General features: G+C 40.0%; 2 protein-coding genes across 15 annotated transcripts in view; both read left to right on the top strand.

The window, feature by feature from the left end:
- The window catches only part of LOC114564767 (receptor-type tyrosine-protein phosphatase S), a 90,121-nt gene extending 87,073 nt beyond the window's left edge, over positions 1-3,048 (top strand). For all 14 annotated transcript variants that reach the window (XM_028592296.1, XM_028592300.1, XM_028592299.1 and 11 more), the window contains one exon: positions 324-3,048. In XM_028592296.1, coding sequence (XP_028448097.1) covers positions 324-392 — 69 coding nt within the window. In that variant the 3' untranslated portion in view covers positions 393-3,048. The remainder of the gene's footprint in view (positions 1-323) is intronic.
- A 5,561-nt stretch (positions 3,049-8,609) lies between these two features.
- Positions 8,610-16,919, top strand: LOC114565189 (GRAM domain-containing protein 2B). Its single transcript, XM_028593088.1, has 12 exons — positions 8,610-8,650; positions 9,424-9,567; positions 10,049-10,094; positions 11,051-11,123; positions 12,333-12,436; positions 12,850-12,939; positions 14,010-14,081; positions 14,190-14,252; positions 14,364-14,463; positions 15,302-15,364; positions 15,476-15,575; positions 16,823-16,919. Exons 1-12 carry the CDS (start codon positions 8,610-8,612, stop codon positions 16,917-16,919), a joined length of 993 nt encoding a protein of 330 aa, XP_028448889.1.
- The last annotated feature ends 4,565 nt before the right edge of the window (positions 16,920-21,484 follow it).

Raw genomic sequence — 21,484 nt, 5'->3', positions numbered from 1 at the left:
GTGAAAAGCATGCATCTCCGAAAGCGTTTTTTTGAGTTAATAAAAACAGATCTGTTTAAGACATATGCTAATTTTTTTCAACACATAATGGAACTCTTAATCCTTTAGTTTATCTGAAATATGAAAACAATCACCGAACCGAGAGATTAAGACAGATATGACATTCAGCATTCCCTGAAGTCAGGATTTTAGTAAAGCCTCTGTTGCAATACCATTGTCATGATTCTAGATCAAAACAACTGAGTGGATAGGTGCTGTCAGCCTGTGTCTGTTCCTGTTTATAGCAACAATTATATCTTTTTGTTCCTCTGTTTGTCACCCAGGATGAGTACCAGTTTTGCTACCAGGCTGCTCTGGAGTACCTGGGTAGCTTTGACCACTATGCAACATAAGTGAAGAGACAACCATCCATCCATCTTTCTGCTTCGAGGTCCACAAACAAAACCAATGAGTGAAACAAGAGAAAGACGGCCTGAAATAACGTGAACGTTAAACCTTTTTCGGGGAGCAAGACTCAAAGATGAATTCTACACCAACAAGGACAAAACGCAACAACAAAAACAGCAACGACAAATCTGTGTCTAACAGCACCCACACTCATCAGGGGTTTCCCTGGGGAGCTGGTGGGTGTGGAGACTCTCCATGTGTAATCCATATACTTACCTCAGTGTTCCAGTGTGAAGGACGTATAATACATGTGTGTTGTTGTCAGCTATCTCCAATATGAACCAGTGAAATACAATGGCTTCTGAACAGGAATTATGATACTATATGTGTATAAAAATACATAAAGAAAAAAAAAAAACAAAGCCTGGATATTTGCTGCACCCTAAATGGGCTTTTTATCCTCAACTTTGTATCTATTGGTTTGGTGTACTAAAGGGGTTACAGAGTGCAAAGGTGAACATTTCTGTGTCCGTGAGTCTATTTCAAAGGTGTCTACTGCTGTCCCTGGTGGCTCTGATTATCGTTTTAAGCAGATGACTAGGTAATGCCTCAGCAAAAGCCTACAGTAGGGACTCAACACCCTGAGGACTGTTGGAGAAGCATGTGGATGCTCATTTACCCGACGCACAGTGCCAAGAGAAACCATGCAGCGTGAACATGAACTGTGGCCTAAGGAGAGATAGCTCCCTCTTTTATCCAGCATAACATAAAGCCAGACTAGAAACAAACACTCTAAACACACTGGCCAAGGATCAGTTCACGCTCCCAAATTGTGTCCTCGCTGAGTAACAGCTGGCCACAGAACAGTGATCAGAGCCTCAACTGGGCTGAGATTTGTCGTTCACTGCATTCTTCATTAAACAAAAGCCTGCTTGCTATTTGCTGTATTCCTTGTTCATCCTCCAGCTCATCTTCTCTTGAAGTCAGCCCCATTGTGTCAGTCCAGCAGTGGCTTATTGAAAGAGATGCTCTAATGAAAGAATTGAGCTTCAATCCCGTTAAAAAAAAAAAAAAACTGTTATCATCCCATTGCTGCAGACGTGATTTTTGTGTGTTTTTACTGTACGTCTTTGCCTTATGCTGACATATTTCTTGTGTTTAAACATGCTGCTTAATGTTCATGGGTTGTGCGCTAAACCTTTATTGTCATACAGTATCTTAAACCAAGGATGAAAGTTGTTTCCTAATCATCTTCCTCCTCTAAAGCTTACCTACTTGAATTGCACGACTTTGCAGTTAAAACAGTCTGGTGTTTTACTATTTAAGGCTACTGACAGTGAAAGATAATGAGAGTAAGCCAAAAAAAAACATTCAGCGTAAGTGGTGATTTGCTCACTTTTAACAGTCCTCTCCCTCACCCAATTGTCCCACCTTTATATAAACTCCATTCAAATTCTCTCTTCCTAAATCACACTGTACAGAACATCCCAACTTTACCAAATTATGTTTTCCCCTCTGTCTACTCCAGTAGAACTGCACAGGTCCGTGATATCGATATATATATATAAATATATATCTTTTCTTGATTTGACATATAATCATAATTGGTCCCACTTGGTGATTGAAGAGCACAGCGATGTTCCAGTGTATCAGACATCTCGGGTGTTTTCACAGATTTTGTACATACAGTCTATCATTGGAGTCCTATACAGTACAGTTGCATACGTCTGAGCACAAGATATAACGTGGGATTGGATGTGATGTAGTTCTTATTGTCGCAGAAAAAAAGCCTTATTGTTATTGTTCAATTTGTCATATTTATTTCATATGATTTTTTAAGATATTTATTCTATTTTGTTACTTTTTACGTTTGTTTTGAATCTATTTATTTGGGATATCTACCAACTATAACCAATAAGATGTTGTTTACTTGTTTCTTTGGCGAGCCAATGTTAAAGTATGATATTGTCACTGTTTGTTTTTTTATTTTTAATGGTCAGTTTTGGTGCTTTTTTATTTGCTTTATTATTATAAAGTATGCCCTCTGTGTAGGGTGCTATTTAATACTGATTACTGATGTCCGACTAGTTAGCTAGAGATGTGCATTAGAGGCAGACCTAGTTTAAGTTTACAGTGATGCTCTTTTGATGCCCTCCCCCACTTGACCTCCATAGCAACAGCAGTGGTGTGATCACAGCAACAGGTATGGTCCGGCCCAAGGGCATCAAAAAAAACAAAAGAGATATATAGAGCAGACTTGTCGGTTACAACCTCAGACAAGCTGTTGGTATTTATTTTGCTGGAAAGCACATGGTAGCAAGTGTATTTTTGACAAAGAATGGGTTAAGAATGGCCCAACTACACACACCCTCAAAAGTTAGTGTTTATATCTGAAATTATTCTGATACGAAATCTACGTGTGGTCCAGAAGTCTTGACAGTGTGTGACATATATACAATATGTTATTCCTTTGAATTTCTAATGATTATTGTGTCAAGAGAAATATAAAAGGCACACACATGAAACATAATATGAAATGTGCTGAGGGCCAGCTCTGATGACGCCACCCCCCTAACTTATGTACCTGTTCTTTCCTTTCAAACCATGGATGTAGATATTGTATCTTGACTTTGTATTAAAAGCAGAATGATTGGATATACAGCACAATGAGCTGTGTGATAACTGTTGCCTTTATTTATTTTTTTTGTTATTCACTCTTCGTCCACTAGAAGGGACCAAAGTAACGCTAAACTGAAATGCACTCCTGTCACTGACTGCACCCAGCTTTTAGTGAATACACAGGATTACATCTATAAAAAAAAAAATAGTTGGAAGATTAAATTTAACTTTTACAAAACGGTTTCAGCTGCTTTGGAGCCACAAAATGAAGTTGCGTTCAGGTCAGCTGTAATAACTCTCCAGCTGTATGGTAATGCAGAGCAGAGGCATGGGGCAGATGGTGGAGATGGGAAAGATTCCCAACGAATGCTGGTAGTGTAAAGGATTAAAATACTTAATGTTACTTAGAATGTAAAATAATGCGTTAAACGCCCGTGTTTGGATAAGTGACAAGTTGGATATATTTGACCTTTCAGAAAAATACAAGTTTGTCAGTCAAGCCTTGGATGTTGACATTGACGCAACACAAGCCGGAAACTTAGGATAACTGATGTAACATGACACGAGCATGACAACACACTTTGCAACAACACATACAGGAAATTTCTTAAGGTGAAAAACATTTTGCAATCTTGGACATAAAACTTGATTCTTGATATTTGATACAGTAGTTTGGCCAAAAAAACAACAACATAAAGACATAGTTAAACATTTGACAGTTACCGTCAGAAGAGAAAGTCGATACCACTCATATTTGTAACTATAACGCTATAGCTAGCAGGCATTTATCTTAGCTTAGCATAAGGACTGGCAGCAGGGTGAAACCATACGTTATAACTCTACACATACTGTATAGTTTTGCTCTGTCCGAAGAGTAATTCATTAGTGATTAGTAATTAGTGAGTTTTTGAGGTGTGTCGTGTGTGTAGTTGGATTTGTGACTTTTGGACAAAGCTAGCTAGCAGCTCACCCGTTTCCAGTCTTTGTGCTAGTCTAAGTTAACCGGCTGCTGAAGTTAGCTTCGTAATTAGCATACAGACGTTTTTACGTTTTAGTTTTTACGACTTTTCGGCAAGCAAGAAAATGAGCATATTTCCAAAAAATGTCGAACTATTCCTTTAAGGTCCACTCATTAGTTAGCATTGACGCACATAGGATAGTCTTCTTGTCATATTTCCAATCTGTTTGAACACTGTCCTCACACAAACAGTGCAGGAACTAGGACAGGAAGATCTTAGTGATGCAACTGACACTATTGACCATACAATCCTGTTGCAGAGATTGGAACACTTAGTTGGCATAAAAGGAATTGCTCTAAGCTGGTTTAAGTCCTATTTCTCTGATCAATCTCAATTTGTTAATGTTAATGATAAATCCTCCAAGTACGCTAAAGTTAGCCATTGCGTTCCACAAGGCTCAGTGCTTGGACCAATTATATTCTCCTTACATATGCTTCCTCTTGGTAATATTATTAGGAAACACTCAATTAACTTTCACTGTTATGCGGATGACACCCAATTATACTTGTCAATCAAACCAGACAAAACTAGTCAGCTAGCTAAACTTCAAGCATGCATTAAAGATATAACATCCTGGATGACCTATAATTTTCTGATGTCAAACTCTAACAAAACTGAAGTTATTGTGCTGGGCCCTAAACACCTCCGAACCTCATTATCTAAAGACATAGCTACTCTGGATGGTATTGCCCTGGCCTCCAGCACTACTGTCAGAAATCTAGGGGTCATTTTTGATCAGGATATATCCCTTAACGCCCATCTAAAACAAACCTCAAGAACAGCCTTTTTTCATCTTCGTAACATTGCCAAAATTAGGAATATCCTGTCTCAAAACAATGCTGAAAAACTAGTCCATGCATTTGTTACTTTCAGGCTGGACTATTGTAATTCCCTACTGTCAGGTTGCTCAAATAAGTCCCTTAAGACTCTCCAGCTGATCCAGAATGCTGCAGCGCGTGTTCTCACAAGAACTAAGAGATCATATTTCTCCTGTATTGGCCTCCTGTAAAATACAGGATTGATTTTAAATTCCTTCTCCTGACCTACAAAGCTCTAAATGGTCAAGCACCATCATATCTAGAAGAGCTCCCAATACCTTATTGTCCCACTAAAGCACTGCGCTCCCAGAATGCAGAGTTACTGGTGGTACTTAGAGTCTCTAAAAGTAGAATGGGAGCCAGAGCCTTCAGTTATCAGGCTCCTCTCCTATGGAACCAGCTCCCGATCTGGGTTCGGGGGGCAGAAACTGTAATCGCTTTCAAGAATGAACTTAAAACTCTTCTATTTGATAAAGCTTATAGTTAGGGAGTGAGGAGTTGCAGTGTTCATCTAACTGGCCCACCTTCTTCTCTTCATAATTGTTAGATTAATAACATATAACAAAAGTAGAGGGAGGCAGGCCAGCAAAGCCCGATCCGGCAAGGGGAGAGTTCAAAGCCCGAACAGGCTACCTCTCCTTATGACCTGTCTCTCTTAGTTACGCTGTTAAAGTTACGCTGTTATAGTTCTAGACTGCCGGGGGACTTCCTTCCTTCCTTTGACACACTGAGCTGCTCTCTCCTCTCCCTTTCTATTACCATTTGTGTGTATCCCAGAAATGCTTGTTACTAATCCTAGCTTCTGGGGAGTTTACTCCCCGGAGTCCTTATGTTTTTTCCCCCCAGCGTATTTCCTTGGAGAACGTTGGCACCAAGATCCTGGTTGCAGCTGTCGCCGTGGTCCTGCTGCACTCCCTGCTGAGCTCAGCGGTGCCCTGCAATGTCATGCTGCTTCCTGCTGAACCCTGCAGCTTCCTGCTACGTCCATCCATGCTCTGCTGGGCCACGCTACATCCTGTAACGCCCTGCAGCTCGCTGATATGACATGAACTACTACGACTACCATTTGAAGTCACTGTTCCATTATTAATTTGACTATTATCGCCACTGTTCACCATATCCCCAACCGGCCCGTCAGACACCGCCTACCAAGAGACTGGGTCTGTCCGAGGTTTCTTCCCAAGAGGGAGTTTTTCCTCGCCACTGTCGCACTGCTTGCTCTTAAGGGAATTACTGTAATTGTTGGAATTGTTCGGGCTTTGTATATTATAGAGTGTGGTCTAGACCTACTCTATCTGTAAAGTGTCTCGAGATAACTCTTGTTATGATTTGATACTATAAATAAAATTGAATTGAATTGAATTGAAGGCTACTGTCCTTTATTCAAAGAACGACGGAAGGTGTTCTATTTTTATGTCTCCTTTCTTTTTCAGTAACATTCTTTAGACAACTAGCATTATGATTAGGAGATGGAGAGAAATGCTGCTCCTTGCATTAATGATAGTGTGTGTTTTCAGTACAGCCCGGGCACACCCATGTGTGAGGAGATGCAATCAGCTGTAATTCACTAATAATAAAAGTCACAATGGATATATCTGATCTCAGGATAGTTCTACACGTGTTTCACTTTTCAGTAGGCCTACTATGTGTGAGATAAGTCCTTTGCCAGTGTAAAGTTCACATGCAGCAGCAGCTTCCTCATTCTTTCTGTCTGCTGATATGAAGAGTTGCCAAGTGTGATTGGCCAACCTTTTACCTGCTACTTCCTCAAAAGCTCTCATAAAGCCAACCGCTCATTTGTATTCAATGTTTACAAGGAAAACGAAAAGGAGGAGGGCGCGGCGAATGTATTGTTCTGTCCATCACAGGAAAATTAAATCACTGTGGTAATTTGAATGCTTTCATGACTCTAACCTGCAGTATTTTTCTTTCTTGAGATGTGTTGAGACAGGCCCGGTAACTTTACACCTATAAATGCACTGCATAATTATAGCGCTTTTCTAGTTTTAACAAATTCTCAAAGCACAGTTATGAGTCATGAGGAAGCTTAGTTTTATGCAGATAGCTGTTGTAACTGTTTCTGTTACAACCCCTCCTTTTTCTGCCTGCTGTTGGCTTCACTTGTCTTTCTGCAGGAGCTGACAGTTTGGGAGGGGTAATTAGGTAATGGGCTGACACCTGGGTAGGCCTTAATCTAGGCCTCAACCGAGGCATGGCCATGTCTCATTGTGTTGGTCTCTCCCCCAGGCTCCACATCTCCTGGTTTTGGGTTCGTTTTGCCAATTCTGTTGCAGTTAACGTACATCCGTACATTCCTCACTCATCCATACACTCCACACACCACATAATTATTTACTCACCACACCTCATGTTTAATTATCATGTTTATTTATCAATAAACCTCTCATTGGCACTTTAACCTGTCTGGACTTCCCTCTTTGGCACATGCTTTGAGCCGGTTTGTGACAGATCATACATGCAATTCTTCTGTATAGTTTCACATTATTAGATGGCCTTTTCTAAATGATTGAATTTTAACATTACACCAGTAGAACCTGAAAAGATGATGCATTTCTTGATGTAGATTGCGAATGCAAACCATACTACGTACTGTTGATACATCTGGCACAGTGTTTGAACTAAAACTTTCAATATTGTGGAAAGTACCAACATTCGAAATGCTAAACTGATCACCATGCTGGCAGCACCGACTGCTCTGTGGTTACTGAATCCTTCATTTCAAATTAGAATACCTGGACAAAGGTCACGCACAGTGCTTTGAGCTGCATACAGAGGCAAAGGTTGGAGGAGAGGTGAGGGTAAGAGGAGGGAGAGTGAGCCAACATCTGGAATGACACCATGCAATCATGTGAACACCTGTGGTTTGACAGTGCCGGCAGCTGGAGGAGGAAAACTGCCCAACCAGAGTACCTTCAAAACGAAAATAACCTCTGACATGCTGGTGCTTTTGTACTGTACAGGGAAGTATCTTCTCATTGGCATAGTTTTGTGTCTCTTTGTGGACATTTTGCAGGTGAAGTTCACTGTGGTCCCCTGGGCCTGTGCCCTGTAGGCCAGTTCAGTAATCCATCCATGCATGTACATGAGCCATGAAGTGTAAAATTAATATGTATATATCTTTTATTTATTTTACATATTTCTTAATGCCTTGGAATTATGAAAATACTACATTTTGAATGGAATGCTTGTGGATTTATGGAGCTTTACAGTTAGGTAATTTTTTGCCATGTCATGCTACCGCATGTGTCTGTGCTGTAGGCCATTCATCATTCTGTGATCTCAATCTGTGCAGGCTGAGCAGGTTATGCGGCAGGAGATGACCATGGGACTGGGATGATGACTATCTCTGCATACCTGTGTCGCACGCTCTTATAGGCATGCTGTGTGTGTGTGACTGCCAACAGATCAGGGTAGGTACTACCCTACTACCACCCATAGAGATTGTTGCCATGAGGAGCAGAAGCTGTGCAGAATGTGTTGCCTTCCCACCTGCCTTCACTGATTGGTTTAGTTTGAGGGAAAAAAAATCCCCGCCCCTCACAACTGATTGGTTGATTTAACAATAAAAAGCCAATCCTAAAAGGCTGCTGTCATCTTTCTTTCTTTTTTACATCAGAGTACTCAAGGAAACAAAGCCAAAAGAATTACACACAAGGTGTTTCAATGAGCTAGAGACATTAGGTATAGTCTGTCACTGCATGTATGAACGTGCATGTGTATGAGTTGGAAGTATTTCTTTTCCACCATGACTGCGAAATGCAGGAAATTCTCACTGGACAGCTCTGCGTGAGTATAGAGATTTTACAGTTTATCTTTTGGATTACTGCTGGTGCTCTTTCTCTGTTCCTTTCACATCCTTCATGAAATTCTGTTTTTAATGTATTTTTTATATATTATCTTTCACGGCTGACCGACAGTGTACATATACATCACCCTAAGCACCCTGGTGTGCTCAATGTTCTTGTTATGTCTCCAGTGTTTGTAGCTGCTGGCTGACAAAAGTGAAAGACTCTAGAGACCCATACTGTTGCGCAGAGAGTGCAGACTAACCACAGGTCTATATAAGCTGACAATTAGGCCAAGCAGAGAGAGAACGCCATTACAACTGGTAATACAGCTGGTATTCCATTTGGATTCTAGTTTAACTTTTGCTTTCACATGAAGGAACTACTCAAACTCAGATATTGGATCCAAACAAGACCAGTATATTCTCCTCTTTTTTTTCTTGTGTACTCTTATTCAACAATGTTGTTGATGCTGTGCATGCATTATGTAAGAAATTCTTACATATCTGTCAATGAACTGTATTAATCTCTGTGGAAAACCAGACTTCCAATGATGTAAACAATGAAAGTTAATGATAATTTAATGTTTACTTACCATCAGCACGCAGGAGCTGTTTTCATCCACTCTGTGACTGATGATCCCACCGGGGGAGAAATCCAGTTCTCTTTTTTGCATTTTGTCTTTGTGTTGTTCGATATCCCTGTCCCACCTGTGTGCATCACATAAAAGCTGGATCATCACTCTGACATTTATCTGCTGCTCTCTCGGGACAGCGGCTGTCTGGACGTAGTTGGACGCCTTGAAGCAAGAAGAGGCAGCAGCAGGTTTAGCAGTAAGGAATCCAAAAAGAGTCTGGACGATGCCCGACTGGAGATCCAGAAGTTAAATCACAGCCTCAACTCAAACATGCCCCTCAGGTACACTCTGCCTTCAACACTACACTGGGATTTAAGGTGCCGTAGGTAGGATTGCGAAGATCCAGGACTTAGCCAAAAATTTGAACATCGACAACTTCTCAGTCCCTCCCCCCTTTCTGCTAAATCCCAAAACGGTCTCCTAAGCCCCTCCCCCCACAAGGGAGAATGAATGTGTGTGCATGAGCAGTGATTGACACGCAGTTAAACACCCCCACTGGCCCTGATTGGTGCATCTGAACAGGTAGCGGTGGATTTTTGCAAATCGCACTACAGGCTGTAGGTTTTTTATAAATGACCTGCTTCATGTAGTTCTACTGGAACATAGGGTGAGTTTCAGCATATATGACAGAAAGTTAGTTTTAGAAGTCTTACCTACTGCATCTTTTAAGAAAGAAAGAAATGAAACCTGTACCTAGACAAAGTCCTGATATGTCATCTCATTTATGTGAGCATGGTGCATTTGTCCTGTTTGTGTCCTCAGGGAGCAGACCATAGATGAGCGCTCCGATGGGCTACTCAACAATAATGTAAGTCCGCTTCACATCATCATCCTGCTACCTTCTATCCCCTGCAACCATTTCATTGTTTATCTTTTCAGCACAGGAAGAATTAAAGTAACTATAATATTAATTATGTATATTTTAATATAAACAGCATTATATATATATATATATATATATATATATATATATATATATATATATATATATATATATATATATATAATAACAATGCATCAATTGACAATGTTACATAGCATCACATAGCATTTTTTAGGGAAAAAAAGCTCTTAAACCCCACTGTACACTACCTGCTCAGCACCAAACAGCAAACGGATACTATTAGCAGAGCTTTTAGCAGCTAAAGAGCTAGATATTCCCCTCTGGAGTTAGCGGAGACCAAAAACAGAGCTAATCTAGAGTGAATATTGAAATTATGTTCATCCGGTGGACAGCATGACTCCGAATGAATGCTAACACGCTAATGTTGCTAATGTTTAAATTAGCAATGGTCATATCAACTTCAAAGGATATGTGAATGTTGTGTTCACAGCTTATTTCCTCTGTCCCCAAGTAGCCCAAAAAAAATCAGTTTCTTAAGGTTTAAAGTCAATTATTTCACTTATACTGTACACCAAACCTGCCTTTAATAAAAAAAACTTGAACACTTTACAATAAGGTACACAAAAAATAGGTAGTTACTGGTTTTGAAAGGGTAGTTACTGTTTTTCAGAAGGGTAGTTACCCTTTTTCAGAAGAGTAACGAATGATTAGTTACCCTTATGAAAAAGGGTAACTACCCTTCTGAAAAAGGGTAACTAATCAGTCGTTACCCTTCTGAAAAAGTGTAACTACCCTTCTGAAAAACAGTAACCCTTTAAAAACTACCTTTTTTTTGTGTACCTTTATTGTAAAAAAACAAATCCCAGATACATCACTAAACACACAGCTGAGTATTTCTTTAACACTATTTTTCCCTACAGAGCTTCCGGAAGCACAAGAAAACCTTCCACAAACTGTTCCAAGAGATTCCTGAGGGGGAGAACCCGACACACAGTGAGCTGAGAGTCTCTTACCTATTCCTTGATATTGATTATGGAAATGACATCGCATTGTGACCTTTTTTTTCCCACTTTGTCCCTGATGTCTGATTAAGTGCTGCCAAACACTTAGTTTGCCAAGTGGTGCACAGTGAATGAGGAGCTGAAACACTTTAGCACATGATGCTGCAGGCATGTCTCTGTTGTCTGGCTCAGTGGTTTCCAAAGTGGGGTCCGGGGACCCCCAGGAGTGCTTGAGGGGGATCTCAGCAAAAAGGGGAATCATTTATTTCACTGTAATTCCATCCATAAGTAACACAATGACAGAATGTATGACTATTTTGGTCATGGGTTTCATACGCTTTATGTAATTAAAGATCCAAAAAATAAAATCTTATCAGATGGGGGATCCTGGGACAAACTGTTATCAAATGGGGGCCGTGGCCTAATTTGTGTCAGTTTAGGGGTCCTTGACGTGCAAAAGTTTGGGAACCACTGGTCTAGGTGACACAGCTGTTTATTAGATAAACACCTGGTTAGGGAACAAATGAGGAACTAACTGCTAGAGAACCATTAGTTAATGTTACATTTTCTAAAAAAGAGTAGCTAATGATTAGTCAATGATGAATTACTTGAGAACCGAGTGAGAAACCAATCGGGAGTGACTTGATAATTGATGAATCAATAATAAGTACTCCTCTAATCATTCTTAATGGACTATATAGTAGATAATGATGAGTCACTAGAGAACAGCACAAGCAACACAAAAGGGTAAGTAATCATAAAAGAATGAAGTAACTACTTAGTAAATGTTCAGTATTATGTATAATTTTACTGGGGGGGGGGACCTAAAAACAGGAACTAATGTTTAAGTGTGGGTGGCAGTAGCTCAGTCTGTAGGGAGTTGGGTTGGGAACTCGGAAGGTCAGCCCATTCACTCTGACATCTCTCCATTAGTGCATGTAAAAGGACGTGTGTGTGTGTGTGTGTGTGTGTTTCAGGCCTGTGTGTAATAACAAAAGAGTGTAAATTGTAATTTCCCCATTGGGATCAATAAAGAGTATAAAAAAAAAGTAATGAGTCGTTGCTAGTTTTGTGCAGCTCAGCAGCTGGTTCAGAGTTAATCACGACGATTGTGTGTGTTTGTGTGTGTGTGTGTGTGTGTGTGTGTGTGTGTGTGTGTGTGTGTGTGTGTGTGTGTGTGTGTGTGTGTGTGTGTGCGTAGCATTCATCTGTGCCTTGCAGAAGGAGGTGCTGTATCATGGGAAACTCTTTGTTTGTGAGAACTACGTGTGTTTCCACTCGTCAGTGCTGCTCAAAGACACCAAGGTAACGCGCTCACGACACATTAAGCTGAAGCCTAATTCACACTGGTGAATCAGCAGTGGCACAACTACATTTCAGGCCAATTAAACCAAATATGTGTGTAATTCTATTGTAACAGTTCACATGTCCCAGAAGCTATAAAAAGGAGCTGTTAACTGTAAATTCACCTTTTTTTTTTTTTTTTATCTCCGGCATTTGGGCTTTTACCCTAATATCAAGGATTTCACAGTGGGAAATGATTTAAGGCCCTGGATAGAGAATAAAATAACAAGCTGGTTCTTTGCCTTATTCATCCATATTTCAGGTCACATTGAGAAACTATTGAGAAATATGACTGTAATGTCCTCTTTAACGCCATCAAGGCAACAAGAATCAAAGCCTGTTGTCCAGCCTGTTTGTTTGTCCCCATTTTGCAGGTGGTGATTCCTGCGTCCAGCATCAGGGGGGTGAAGAAACATCACTCAGGCTTATCCATGTTGTCTATTCAAACTGCTGATGGAGAGAAGGTCAGAATACACACTATTATTCTCTTTGTGGTTTTGAGCTACAGTACAGGCCAAAAGTTTGGACACACCTTCTCATTCAATGCGTTTCCTTTTTGTTTTCATGACTATTTACATTGTAGATTCTCACTGAAGGCATCAAAACTATGAATGAACACATATGGAATTATGTACTTAACAAAAAAGTGTGAAATAACTGAAAACATGTCTTATATTTTAGATTCTTCAAAGTAGCCACCCTTTGCTTTTTTATTAATAAGGACAAACATTCCACTAATTAACGCTGACAAAGCACACCTGTGAAGTGAAAACCATTTCAGGTGACTACCTCATGAAGCTCATTGAGAGAACACCAAGGGTTTGCAGCACTACCAAAAAAGCAAAGGGTGGCTACTTTGAAGAATCTAAAATATAAGACATGTTTTCAGTTATTTCACACTTTTTTGTTAAGTACATAATTCCATATGTGTTCATTCATAGTTTTGATGCCTTCGGTGAGAATCTACAATGTAAATAGTCATGAAAATAAAGAAACACATTGAATGAGAAGGTGTGTCCAAACTTTTGGCCTGTACTGTATATAAATACACACATTAACTTGGCTGCATCTTTGCATTACAGATGTACAGTATAATTGTGCAGTCAACATTTTAGGATAGGAATTTGCTATTATAACCTTTAATGGCCACATAATCAGGCTCCAAAGGTGCTCGGTGGCACGGTCAAACCACTTGAGATTTCTGGATCAATAACCTGTATGTGGGCAATTGGAGTAGTAAAAATTAAATGTAGGAGTAGTAGAATTAGCGTCTTTATTAATCACGTGTTTAAACTGATTAATAATAACAATTCAGTCAGCTTGACTCAACGTGACAAGTGGTTTAAGTGTTAACTACCAATCAATAAATGGAAAGATGGTTAATTCATTAAAAAGGAGGGTGAATGGTGAATGAAATTCTGTGCAGTTTGTCGAGCCAAGACTTCATATTAACTTTCTTAACATTGAGCGTACACATATTTTGTTTTGCTCCACGATTAAACCTTTCTCCTGCCTCTTTATTTTCTCTTTTTAGTACTCATTTGTGTCTTTGAGGAACCGTGAGATGTGTTATAAACTCCTCCAAACTGTCTGTTCACATGCACAGGTACGTGCTCCACTAATCTGCACGCACATGAAGGCATCATTTAATAAAAAAACTAAAAAACTAAACATTTTCACTTTAAACTCATGTTTCTGTGTCTGTCTGAACCAGGAGGAGAGCGTCAACGGCAGCCCTCATATCACCTCTGCAGAGAATGAAGTTGAGCATGATGTGGTATGTTTGCTGCTCATCTAGCTCAACCAAACCAGGCAGTTGAGCGAATCTGAGTGCATGATGCGTAATGACGTAGACTCTAACCTTCAGCATTTCTGTCCTTGTTCACAGGCCTCCAGTTATTCCAGTTTGGAGGACAGCATAGATCATGATCTGAGCAGACAGAACAGCATTTACCTTGACAACGGCCTCCCTCAGATGTCCAGTGAAGGTGAGAAACCGATGGGAGAGACACAGAGATGAGTGTCAGGGAGTAAATCATCACTGGTTATTACTGTGATGCATGGCTTTTGTACCAGCAGGATCATGTTTGTCTTTATTTTCAAAGTGCTCATATTATGCTTTTTGGCTTTTCCCCTTTCCTTTATTGTTTTATCTTTTTTTGTGTGTGCATGTAATAGGTTTACAAAGTGAAAAAGCCCAAAGTCCCCCCCAAAGGGTCTTACCATCTCCAACAGAAAACACTGTTCACCAACTGCTCCAAACAGCTCTGTTGTAGTCCAGCCTTTACTTCAGAGACAAACGTGCGTCACTTTGTAACACACGTTATAATGCTCGCCTAGCTGCTAGCGTGGCACGCCCTCATACTCTGCTTCTGACTGGCTAGTAGTCCTTACCTAGCTACTGCGCATGTGCGACTCCCATTTAAGATGGAACAGAAGTGCGATGCCTCACTCTGTAGCTAAAACAGAGAGCTCGACACACAGGGTGAAAAGAGAAGCTGCAGCAATGTGCAGTTCAACAAGAAGATGGTGTTTTTTGAAAATTAAACCATGTAAACCTATTCTGATATAAACTCTAAATACAATTATGAACCTGAAAATGAGCATAATATGAGCACTTTAACTTTTGAAATGTAATTGTTCTATTTAAAGCCATAGTGCGTAGTTTCTGTCGCCCCCATGAGGAATTCTAAGTAACGTGACAAAACTGTCAGCGGGTCCACATGATACAAGCCTTCCATGCTACCGTAAAGCTTCAAGATAATATATAAAATGTTCCTAACAGTATACCACTGAATGCAGCCATGTATATTTGTGCCTTTCCAGGTCCTACAAGATGCAGTTCCACCCGTCAAAACAGCTTAACAGACGAAGACGACAGAGGAGCGTGTAAGAGCTCACAAATAGACGTGCACATACTGTGATATTTACTGAAGTTATCCATAAGGCATAGATGAAAGTGTTGTTTAAGAATAACAAGTTGATTTTTCTGTCAACCAGCTGTAAGGTGGATTCGGAGGATCACTGAGAGGGTCGTACCACTTTTCTTCCCCCGAGAAATTAGGAATCTCAGCTTTCTCGTTTACGTCTACATGATGCTGTGGGTATAATTATTTCACACAGCTAAGTACATTTCCTCAAATACTGTACCTAAGTACAACTTGAGTAAAGAATCACTTTATTATAATATAACACTATCCTAAGGGCATTTAGTGTCACTTTTGATTGTTTTACTTTTATATTTAGCTGATAATATATATGTACCTACTTTGAATGCAGGACTGGTGACAAAGTATTTTTTTATGTTGTTATTTGCAACTTTTACTAAAATAAAGAATCTGAACACTTCTTCCCCCGCTGTCCATCTCCAGGAGTACGTTTGAACATACTTGCTGTGTAAACCTGTTAATGGAAGAGGACGTCCTAGGAATGAGGGACTTTTATTCCTTGAGCTGGGACTTTGAAAGACTACTAAAAAAACAACAAAAACAATTTCCTGCTTTGTAAAATTCTGTGCCGCTCTGTGTTTGAACAAAGGCACATTGTGGTATGTTGACTTTCTGGATAGGCAGGAAGCTCTGAGGGAAAGAAAATGATCTGATGCTGGAGATGGGGTTATAGCAGGGGTGTCAAACTCATTTTCCCAGAGGGCCACACTGGAAAAAGAGAATCACACTAGGGCCAGACATGGAGAGTTTACTGACATGCTTTTGTTACTGCATGCCACTTTTTTTTTGTTTTTTTACATTTTGGTAGCTTTTTTCCTCATTTTTGTTGTTTTTGTTCCAACTTTTTTGTGGCTTTCTCAGACATTGGTCACCTTTTTGTAAATTTGTTGGTTTTCCGACATTTTTGTATGTTTTTTGTTGACATGAAGCCCTACAAAAGTCATCAAAAGAGTTCCTTAGCCATCATAGAATTTAGCAATTTAGCTTTTTTTTTTTTTTAACAACAACCTGTTTCAAAGCCTGAATATTAAACTCTTCTTCTGGGGGGAATTTCTGAGTCTCAGAGTCAGCAAATCTGCCATATTCTGCTTTGAATGTCAGGTAATTTCAGTTAAAACACTGTCATGTGTTTTTGTTTTGGTGCACAACTAGGAGGGCCAAAATGTATTGTGAACCCAAATTGATATACGGGCCAGATCTAAATCTGCAAGGGGCCGGATTTGGCCTGCGGGCCTTGAGTTTGACACGTGTGGGTTATAGGAATGTTATCACACAATGTTCACCCCTGCGCCACACAGATAGATACAACGTGTCCTATTGTTAGACCGTCTGCTCAGCATTGTGATTCATTCTGCAAAATCCAAGGCATTGATGTCATTATTGTGTGTGTGTACTGTAGGACGGTGTTGCTCCTGTTGGGGTCTGGGTACATCGGACTGAGAATCTTAGCACTGGAGGAGCAGCTGACTGAGTTGTGTTTACACCACAGCGAGTGAGTAGACACACGGAAAAAAAGAGAAAAGGGAAGGGAAAGTGGTGTGGGGAACAAAAGTGAGATGGCTCAAACCAGTTTTGGAGACTTGTAAAACCAATACTTTCAGATCAGATTAGAGGTGAACACAGACGTTCTGCAGGTGCACAACAGCAACGTGGGCCAAAGATAAGGTTCAGTCACAGTCACACCCACAGATTAGGCTTGCAGCGGTTACACATGTAGCGTGTAATTACCTTACTAATGTGTATATAATTACCTTTCTCAGTGGTGGAAAGTACATCTACTCAAGGTCAAGTGTATTTTACTTGAGTATTTCCATTTCCTGCTACTGACTTATACTACATTTTTGAGGCAAGTTATGTACTTTTTACTCCATTACATTTTTGAGAGCTGTAGTTACTTTCCAGATTCAGATTTCACATATATCACATGATTAACACATCCAATTTGATGTATTTCCCAGAGGTTAAACTACCCTGCAGTATGTAGATTCAAGCTACAGCTGCACTAAAATTCTATACGTATATATATATTAGAGTCTTGCATAAAGAGTAATTTTCCTTTTGATACTTTAAGTATACGTGCTTTTACTTTTGTAAACTTTTGATGTGTTTTTACATTATGGTGCTACTTTGACTTAATTTAAAGGATCGGTCCTCATGCTGCTTCCTCTTCTTTTGCAGGTACCAACAAACGTAGCCAGTGGCAGGAGACTGTGACAAACAAATCCTTTCAGGGACTCATGCAGCGCACCACTCTATTAAGATCCTGCAGTACACTGATCCCTGTCTAGACAGGCTCCCAAAAGCATCTTAGCAGGCAGACTCGGCCCATTTGACACACGCAGTACCTCTTTAGGTTGAATTTACAATATTGTGCACAAAACAAGTTCGCTCACAGTAGAGATTTGATCTCCTGTGTTAGTGCCATGTCTACGGAGGATGCAGGCCAGCAATAAGATGCTTTTGGGATGTCTGAAACAAGCCACACGTGGTGAACTACATGGATGACTGTTGGCAGGGAAGCACCAGGACAATATTAATGTTACGAGCATGCTCATTCTCTGCTGGGAGATCAAATATTGAAGTGAGGATCTCCTGCACTGAGCCATATGGAGGCAGCCTGCTGTTTATTTCCTGGCCGGTAAACAGCTGAGCTCAGCTAGCTGAGGTTGCTGGAGTCTTGGCCTTCGTTTTCTTGGATCAACACAACCTGCAACAGTGAGAAAACACTGACACACACACACACACACACACACACACACACACACACACACACAGTGAAATAAGCACTTAATTGTTGCTCGGTTTGAAATGACTTGTGTGTTGTAAAAATGAGGGTTCACATTGTGTAAGTAAACTGCTGAAATCGAGTGGTGATTTAAAAACAAGACTGTTAATGCCAATAATCAGCCAGCAGAGGGCAGTCACTCCCGTTAAAACTTCACAGTTCCATGAGAAACCAAGGCAGGATTTCACCTGCACTTCAAAAACATTCAAGCACTGAAACTTCTTCAAAATACGAATGTTGTTAAAACTTTTGCTAATGCCCTTTTGTCAAATCAATCCTATTAACAGATTATAGGGAATGTGTGACTTCCAGTGTTCGTACCTTTGAGCCAACTGATCTCCACGACTTTAAAACAATATGTGAATTCTGCGTATACTTGAAAAGTATGTTTAATGTGTGGTGTCAAAAACACTGTAGTGATACATAAGGGATAGTATGTCTGCTCTAATATTGTGTGGATTCAAAAGAAATACACAGGTCATTTTTAAAACTGATATTCGCCTACGACAAACTATTTAATTTATGAAACTATTTTCCAAAACCTTTCCAGTCCAGGAAAACCTTTTTTTTTTAAATGTCATGATTTATATAACTGTACATTATCTGCATCTATTCTAGCCAATCTAGGAAGAGATTTTGTATGGGTTTATATTATTATCCAAAACCCAACATCCCTGGTTTACAGAGTATTTCATCCCAATCTTAATCATTATGCATATATAAATATTGCTATTTTTGTATCACTGTCTAACAGATCTTGTTAACGAATGCACTGTACACAAATACAAAGGTTGTTTTAAAAAATAATATGGTCAGTGTCACATTTTTGTACATAAGTGATCTTTTTTTATTTTGTTTTCCATAAAAAGGTCAAGATTCAGTCCCTTGAATTAATGTCATTACATCATTTTCTCAGTTCAAAAAAGCAACATAAAATTACAAATCATAATACAAATAGAATAGGTAAGTACAGTAACCATATAAACAGCCCACTAATATTGTCTAGCCCGCCCCACCCACCTACCGTTGCCCCCGCTCAAACTCTAGCACAAAACTCATAACAATACATCAGTTAGTATCAGCAATAAAAAATTCTAATAAAAGTCCCGTGTTTTTTTTGTAGTTTTCTTTTTTAAAGCGCTTCAATGTTCCAATGCCATGAGTTCAGCTTTACCCTCACATAGAATACATAATAGAGATAACCCCACCCCGCCACTTGCTCTGCAAAACACAATAGACATGCATACAGTTTTCACTGTTCAAACCCCCCCACCCCCACCAATACACATTCAGGGCCAGAGGATACAATATACGTCAACCATAGTGGTGCATCAATTAAAGTCTCTACCCCGTTTCTTAAACCCCATGAATGAAAGGTGGATCCAGTGGTTTCCCTGATAACACCAGTGGTCCAGAAAAAAAAAAACTGAGGCCTACTTCTACTTTCAGAGAGAGGCGAGAACGTTCGCTGATTCTTCTGACAGCTCAGACCCCGGTCCACGATGGTAACAGATTTCCATTATTTAAATATCAGAGATGCAAAGCACGGGATGAGAATGGAAAGATTCCCTGTTCGAAATGATGATGGGAAGTGATTGGTGTTCCCTAAGACCCACTTGTACTCCCACAATGGAGTAATCAGATCAGTGCTAGTTCAGTACATGTTCCCTTAAAAAAATAAAATAAAAAAAAATTTAAAAAAAACCCGCAGCAACTATCACTGAAACTGACTAGTCTCCTATGCAGCAGACTCCTTGTGTAGATCTGATATGTGGTGCTAGCCTGCAACCATAAACCCAGTTCTTTTACTTTTGCAGGTCTACACACAGGGCCTATTACTAGTTATTCAAACGTGATGTTAGTATCCTTAATGCTGCCCTGTAGAAGACAGTTAATAATAATGAAGACACGCAAACTTACATTTTATACCCTTATTACACTTTGGATGCTTTGTACAATAGTGCTGAACTTAAGACCTGCTTTTTTCATGCTTGATCTGATATATAAATGTGTAAATATACTGTATACAACAGTACTGTATGTAGTGTTTATGCATGTGTGTTGTGTTTGAATGTGTGTGAGTGTGTTTGTGTGTGATGATGTGCAAAGGTGTGTGTGGTGGAACCTGCACCACACCGATAGTGAGAGGCTCTAATATGGCTTGTGTCAGACATTAAGCGTGCTGCCACCCATAAGAGAGCTCCTGTACATTTAGGGCCACAGAGGTTAAACGGAGCTATAGCAGGCATGATGCCACGTCCTGGCACCTGATCTGAATCACACCGTTAGTCATAACATCGACACGCGTGGTTCGGAAACAAACAATCCATGGCTCCACACTACGACAAACACGTTTCGGATTAATTACATCAGGACAAAAACGTTAGAAACAAATGTGCATATGAACAGGATGACTAACCCTGCTGATGAGTGCAAGACTGGGAAAACTATCTGTGCTGTAAGACTACAAAGTTAACCAGCATTACACAAAAGATTATTCTGAGTCAAACGGACACAATCCTCATTAGTTCGATGAACTCGGCAGCTACTTTTTCTCCTTATACCTTTTAGAGCCTCCAAATCCAGCCAGAACATCAATCTCCAAAAGTTCACCAGAAGAGACTACCAATTATTCACAGACCATGACAGCTGCACTCAAGACTAAACGGTAGATTTTGCATTCAGGAAATACACTTATTTGTTTTGTTTTTTGTTGAGGGTTAGATGAGAAGAATGATACCACTCTCATGTCTGTACGCTAAATATGAAGCTGCAGCCAGTAGCTGGTTAGCTTAGCTTGGCGTAAAGACTGGAAACCACTAGCCTGGCTATGTAAAAAAGGTAACAAAATCCACCTACCAGCACTTCTAAAGTTCACAAAACTAAATTACACATTGTGGCTCTATTGGAGGGGGGTTATATGCCGGACTATTACTTATCTGGGCACAGTCACTTCCTGGAGTTTCTGCATGAAAGTGGTATACATCTTTTCATCCAACTCTCAGCAAGAAAGTGAATAAGACTATTTACCAAAATGCCGAACTATTCCTGTAAATCTGACTTAATCCTGCTGTTACCGAGTCAGTGCAGGCTGCCCAGCCTCTAACAGTCACACATCAGTAAATACTGAGCTACAGCCTTCGGTTTAGAGCCAACTGATCTAATGTGACAGTGAAATTGCTAAGTAAACCTGCACTTCTAGCTGTTCTACTAATGCCAAAGAAACACAAACACACCATCGTTCTTTATCACAAATATGTAGGACTGGATGGGGGG

Source organism: Perca flavescens, chromosome 12 (assembly GCF_004354835.1).
Source record: "Perca flavescens isolate YP-PL-M2 chromosome 12, PFLA_1.0, whole genome shotgun sequence".
Lineage (NCBI taxonomy): Eukaryota > Metazoa > Chordata > Actinopteri > Perciformes > Percidae > Perca > Perca flavescens.
This window is presented reverse-complemented; position numbering and strand designations above follow the sequence as displayed.

Excerpts from the sequence above, each read along its gene's own strand:
- LOC114565189 (XM_028593088.1), top strand. The coding sequence starts at position 8,610 with ATGACTGCGAAATGCAGGAAATTCTCACTGGACAGCTCTGC. Across the intron at positions 8,651-9,423 it reads TTCTCACTGGACAGCTCTGC|CGGCTGTCTGGACGTAGTTG; the intron begins GTGAGTATAGAG and ends CTCTCGGGACAG. Across the intron at positions 15,365-15,475 it reads CGAAGACGACAGAGGAGCGT|CTGTAAGGTGGATTCGGAGG; the intron begins GTAAGAGCTCAC and ends TCTGTCAACCAG.